Source organism: Perkinsus marinus, assembly GCF_000006405.1.
Source record: "Perkinsus marinus ATCC 50983 genomic scaffold scf_1104296958234, whole genome shotgun sequence".
Classification (NCBI taxonomy): Eukaryota; Perkinsozoa; order Perkinsida; family Perkinsidae; genus Perkinsus; species Perkinsus marinus.
In genome coordinates, this window is record NW_003206847.1 from 56,190 (window position 1) to 62,673 (window position 6,484).

Consider the following 6,484-nt stretch of genomic DNA (forward strand, 5'->3'; position numbering starts at 1 on the left):
GGAAAAATATAAATAGAAAAATGAAAGAAAAATATTCTCGACGAGATCATCACCGTGTAAGTTTTACAATAAAATTTTGCACAAAACGCCGGTAGCCTTGCCAAAAAAGAATTTCATTTCCGGGAAAACTGAAAATTTTCAAAAAATTCTAAATTTTCCGAAAAAAAACAAAGCACCTGTCCATTCCAAGTCGTGTGAAGGTGTCCTGCTCTCCAGACCGGCACACAGTGGGTATTATTTTTCGGCTATCTGAACTAACAATAATACCACATCTCGCACAACACATCTTGAATGCACTACTGTTCTTGCCAGTATTACGGTCCATCCACTTGGCTGGTCGCGACCCTTGCCACTCCGGGTGATTCTCCACTGACATTACGAGAATGCTCAACAAGAGAGGAAAAAAGAGGGAAGTAACTATTGAGGGTAGCCAACGATGAGATCAGCATTTGATCATTTCTCGGAAGAGGAAAAATTGCATTCTTCTTTAACACCATCACAGAGCTAGCCCACATCTTGAGTAAATCTACATAGCATAGACAGAAAGCACTTGTGAGTATTGATGAATCAAACTCGTAAGGAATAAGTGGAATCTAATCTTATATCATCAACGACTAGCCCAGCTTTGCTGGAAATATCAACGGATGTGGAATACCATAAAATGGGGACATGAAACCTAGAAGGTCTCAGCTGAGCTCACTACTACAGTACTGACCACTATCTACAAGGGAGAAGTGAATTGACGTACTACTGTTACTATCTGAAATATGTGGAAACAGATTAGTCTATTATTATGACTTTGCTTTTTTGAGTGGAAACAGAATTATTGACTTGAGTGTGAGGTGATGTATTAAGTATTGAAATATTCGTCATCAATCTCAATAACGAGTGAATGGGGGGGAAACGATGGTATGTGGAATTCGCTTTACTACAGTGCGAATGTTACTCAGGATTACTTTCTTTAGTGGGTCAAAGTGCATCGTGTTACGCCCGAGTGTCTTTGGATATCGCTCGCCGAAGTACTGTGAAACGGTCTATTGCTGATCACATAAACAAAATGTTCGCAATCCTGCCGTCCATCCTTAGCAGTAGCTCCGTGACAGTCACTATGAAAGAGAAGGAGACAACTCGCGTTTTCTCAGGAAAAAAAGAGAAACCACAGTATCGCTCGCCCATTGGTTATCAACGATTTCAAAATTTTCAAAAGTGATCATCGGAGTGGTACTAAAAACTGCGGTTCTGGAAACGACTCCAGAAACACGGAGGAGCATTTTCGAACACGTTCAGAATTAAAAAAGTTCATGATAAAAATTATAAAAAAATTCACGTTCAGAAGTGACTCTGGAAACGTTTCTGTGATCTATTCCAGAGTCGGTTCTCTAAACAAGATTTTTCAAAAGCGATTCTGAAACTCAGAATCGACTTATCGAGCAGCACGTCAGCCGATGATGCCACTGTAAATGTTGACTTCGATAGTGTAGAGCAAATGCTTCTTATTCAGCGAGCTTTCATCACCATCCTCTTTAGTAGTCCCGTCAAGTTTTTATATGTCTTCTACTGTGGAAGGTAGAGTCATCGCAAATTCGCCGCCTGGGTGTTTATCACAGGTAAGCTCCTTATGGACTGTCAACACCCTGGTCTGCTATAGTGTTTTATACCATCATCAGGTTTTGGCGGACTTGTCAGTGATTTCACCCACAGAAGTAGCTACCAACAACGCTGCTATTCAAGAGTAAATTCGGCTATTCGTCTTATCCCGATTCTTCGTATAGTAGATTGATCTTTATTTGATTTTCGTATTAGCATACGAATTGACTCGATTTCGGAACTGCTTCTCGGAAGATCCCGTCTTGGGAGAGATTTGAGAGTTCATCATTCGTTCTGGAGCGGCTAGAAGTAGATCATGGCACGCTTTCCAGGATTGTTATACACACTCTTGAGCTACAGAGGATGACAGTGTGGAGAAGTATGCGCATGCTCAACTGCATGTGTTGGTAACTATGTAGAAATTCTGAGGAAATTTTGGAAATTTTTTTATATTATATTTCCTGTACATGTCTACCCGGATTCGTATGTGGAATCCTATAATTCGTGAGGAAACTCCTCAACACTGCTGCGGGTCTCACCGGGTATCGTCGCAGGTATTGTGAGAGCATCGGTATGGTCGTGACGTCCTCTATTGATGCAAATGGGCAGATAACGAAAGTGAGCTCCTTGTGTGATCATTGCGAGTTGATAGTAAAAATTGGTCTCAGACTTTGAGGTATATAATTTGGATCTTGAAAATTGAGTTTTGGGCCGCTGATATTATGAAATTGCTGAAAAGTTTGTAATCAAACGCCACAAAAGGTTTAATTCAGCCTATTGTTTGAAAACAGTAGTATTCATTCGCTGAGTGTCACCCATTTTTTACAATACTATCGAAGCCTCCGATAGTATCATGGAACTTGGAACAACCATGTTCTAATTACTCATCCGCGCCGCGGATTCCGCCACCGCTTTAAGACATCACTTGATCTTCATGTTGAAGATGGTCCGCAGTGGATGAGAGTCTCATCACGAGACAGAGAATCTCTGTGCAATGCGAGAGGAGAGGATAGATGAGAAATTGCGGGAAATTGTCTCGGACAAGAAGCAGATATTCCCAGGACACTTCTAGAGATGCCATCATCGCACTCCCACGATGTTTGTCGACTCGGTCACTTTAGCAGATTCCACTTTTTCACCACTTAGTCAGGCCTCATGAACCATGAGGTGCATTCCGTACAAATGCAATAGGTAGGCTCTGCCACTCAGTGTCCCCTGAAGAAGATGAGAGGAAGATTGACCCTCGAATCCAGGGAGTCCGAAGATGGGAGAATCTCTCAAGAATACGCCCTAACGGAGAACATGGGTGTCTGAGACTTCAACCTATAGCCGATAGGACGAGAAGTTATTAAAGCGATATTCCTGAATCAGGAATCCTGATGGGGTAGCCCAAGCTCATCGGCCGTGATTGTGCTGAAATCCGAGAGCTCGGTGGTGAGCTGGGGATTTCCGTCATGATTCAGTGTCTTACGATGTTTGGGATTATGTCTCCAAGATACTACATGATATCCTCAGCTCTGGTTGAAATTGGGGATGTTCATTTCTTCCATGAGCATACTGCACTGAATTTAACAAGTTCGAATGAAGCGAAGGCCTGTGCTATGTGGCGCACCAGGCAGTGGGAAAACCTACATCTTCACAATAATCGCTGTGTACTGCCGCAGTTGAGGGTTTGAGACCATGCTCACTGCCATCTCCAGTGAACGAGCGACTCACTAGGCGGCAGACACTTGCACAAGCTATTCCCGCTGCCGGTGAAGCGTGGGCTTAATCCACTAAGTTCGGTTGGTGATGCCGAAGTAGATGGACTACGTACCTTACTGTGGACTAAGCATGCTGACTTAGGCTATATTTCAACAGTATTAGAACCACCGTGCTGGATGAATGCCGATCGTTTTGCTGTGCGACTATGGACTCGATCTCAGAGATAGAGCTCTGAGGACTCGTTCAAGATTTCGCACATCTAAGGGCGTTGATACTATCTATTTGTTTCCATCCAGAACTTGTGTTGTTGGATATGGTGGGCAACAGGCGTGATCGGTAGCCTCAGTGGAACTGCCTTGTCGGTTCTTGCGAGATACGAACAATCCGACAACATCCTTCCGCCACCCCTATATTTCGAGTCAATTTCCGGGAGTTATTTTCGAGTTATTTCGAGTCCTTCCGCCTTTCCAGGTGCTCATCTGTCGGCAGAGTCGTCAACAGAACTCTCGTGAACAATACCTGGACATTACAGGGAGAAAGCGATGTGAGGTTTTACTGTGATGGAGTAACTTCATGTTCGAATTTCCAGTTTGTGTTGTTCTGCGCCAATCGAGTATTCCTCTTCTAGGTGTGATCAGTTGGGGATCTATTCCTGCGGTCGTGTCGGTGGAAGAATGCCCCGGCGTAAGCTTACATCGGCACTGTTGAGATAACTATTGAAATTCAGAATGACAATACCGACGCGACTTTGAGAGTCGTGGCAGATGAGATTCTAAAATCACTTGATGGAGATGATGCTACCAGTGGAGCTTGGATCAAGTAGGATTTTCAATTCAGTTCGGACCCTCTACTGAGAGTTCCTCCGTTGCGTAGTGTTGGAGGAATATATGTTTACTTCCCTCAGCTGAGCTTGGAAGTTTCCTCACTAAATATATAAGTTCAGATACGGATTGGGGTAGAAGTGTACAGTAACCAACAAGAATTCCCCAAAATTTCCTCACAATTTTTATATTATCACCAACAATTTCCAAAGTTTGGAATCCAAACTGCCGTTGCAAATCGGAGTTGGCCTTCAATCGATGGAATCGATATTACCAGTGTGCTTGTTGATAGTGTTGGTTTTTTAGAGACGGCGTAATCTACGTAGTGAGGTCCTCCTCGGTGACGAGAGAACAAGGCCTTTGGTCAGCCTCGACCTTATGTGATGCTCATTCGAGGTGAATGCATGCAGGTCTGGCTCATGGGTTGGCGAATTTGTTGTTGCTACAAATCCTCCAACTGTAACTGGAGGTGCGAAAATCCGCACGCACTTTTGGGAGGACAGCAACGTTCAGGTGAGCGCAAGAATGAGTATTACAATGGTTTCACTTCAGCTGCAGTTTATTAGTAAAATGAGAATTTTGATATCACTTATATGTAATGTTATGGTTGACCATGAAATCGTCGTAGAATCGTGAGAGTTTCAGAGTACGTTTACGAAGAGCATGCCAGACTCAAACGTTGTGACGGACTCTGGCAATTTCGTGCCGCGCGAAGTGGCGAGGATCATCCATGATTTCGAGAATAAATGTCATGCATCTCTGGACAACTTGGTGAGCACTTGGTGCCGCTCAGCTTGCAAGGTAGGTTGACTCTCTTATCACATTGTGAGTGTGTATTATTATGCTCGAGATGAGCCTCGGGAAAGTTCATCGACGATTTCATCGATGTTCATCATTAGTGGATTGCTAGTAACTAGAAGCTTTCTGATAGAAAAACCGTTTTCTATTAGAAAGCTTCTGCTGTCAGTTATGCCTTGTTTGGCCATGTTCTATTGTGTTGATAATCGTAAGGAGGTATACGTATGGCGAGCATTTAGTGCCTAAATCAATGTTTGCTTCTCACAACTGAGTGAGCAGTTGATACACGAATTCGAGCAGAAGTTTTTAGAAACAAACGAAAATTTCCCCAAAATTGTCACCAACACATGCAGTTGACGATGTGCATATATTGTCACCAACACATGTAGCTGACGATGTGCATATATTGTCACCAACACATGTAGTTGACGATGTGCATATATTGTCACCAACACATGTAGCTGACGATGTGCATATATTGTCACCAACACATGTAGTTGACGATGTGCATATATTGTCACCAACACATGTAGTTGACGATGTGCATATATTGTCACCAACACATGTAGTTGACGATGTGCATATATTGTCACCAACACATGTAGTTGACGATGTGCATATTTTCCCACACCGCGAACAGTAGATAGATCGGTGTTGGTCAGGCCCTAAGGAGGAGGCAGCCCATGAACGGATTGAAGTTTGATTGGAATGTGTATCGGCAGACTCTGAGTAGGGATCTCACAGACAACACCTCGAAGTTGATAGATGCCAAGCCTCCGAAATGGCGATGATTAGTTGTAATTAAATTTCCATTATTGATGAATCCGACTTGCGTTATTTTAATGGTGATTGTTGCTGTTATCACTGGGGTTCTCACTCGGGAACGCTATTCGAGTTTTTTACGTATGATGCGTTGCACACTGGAGTTTCACCCGTTTTACGCGAAGTGGCGTAAAACTCGGTGAAAAACGAGATTTTTGTGATACGCAGTAGTTTCCTACTTGTGTTTTTCATATCACTAGGGTGGTGAAACTCCAATGAATTCGCATTTTCGCATTTTATAAAATGGTGTAAGGCATACATTAACGAACAGTACAACTTTGATGGTTGAATTTCACGTATTGATATGGTTATGTTTATATCATCGATAAGAATATGATTCTGCAATTCTTCTTTGCATTTTCTGTTGGGCATATCAATACTGATATAACTTGGTGATTTTCGACATCTCGCCCTGTGTCCAGCCTGGTTTCGAGCCATCGCACAATTGTAAGCTAGCAATGCCGAATCGAAAGAAATGGTCAACAACAGTGTTGAAGGAATATATATGCTCGCTGAGCGTTTCCTAACTACTTATGAAAGCTTCCTTACGTCTGAGGGTAGAAGTGTACAGAAACCAATTAGCATTTTCATGTTGTCATCAACACTTGTGGTTGACCATGTGCATGTTTTCCCACACTTTAGCTTTTTTTGCAAGAGTCCGATGTTGAATATTAAATCCACGTCGCGACCGGTTGACATCGCAGTCTTCGGAGCGACTGGCTTCACAGGTTCTCTGGTAGGCAGTACATGTG

At 43.0% G+C, this 6,484-nt stretch overlaps 2 protein-coding genes across 2 annotated transcripts in view; one reads left to right on the top strand and one right to left on the bottom strand.

Moving 5' to 3' along the window:
* The window catches only part of Pmar_PMAR005984 (hypothetical protein), a gene marked incomplete at both ends in the record, with an annotated part of 1,716 nt that extends 1,340 nt beyond the window's left edge, over positions 1 to 376 (bottom strand). The window contains 2 exons of the mRNA XM_002774360.1: positions 177 to 249; positions 301 to 376. Of these exons, the coding sequence (XP_002774406.1) occupies positions 177 to 249; positions 301 to 376 (149 nt within the window). The remainder of the gene's footprint in view (positions 1 to 176; positions 250 to 300) is intronic.
* Positions 377 to 6,393: 6,017 nt separating this feature from the next.
* The window catches only part of Pmar_PMAR005985 (hypothetical protein), a gene marked incomplete at both ends in the record, with an annotated part of 2,358 nt that continues 2,267 nt past the window's right edge, over positions 6,394 to 6,484 (top strand). The window contains one exon of the mRNA XM_002774361.1: positions 6,394 to 6,468. Within this exon, the coding sequence (XP_002774407.1) occupies positions 6,394 to 6,468 (75 nt within the window). The remainder of the gene's footprint in view (positions 6,469 to 6,484) is intronic.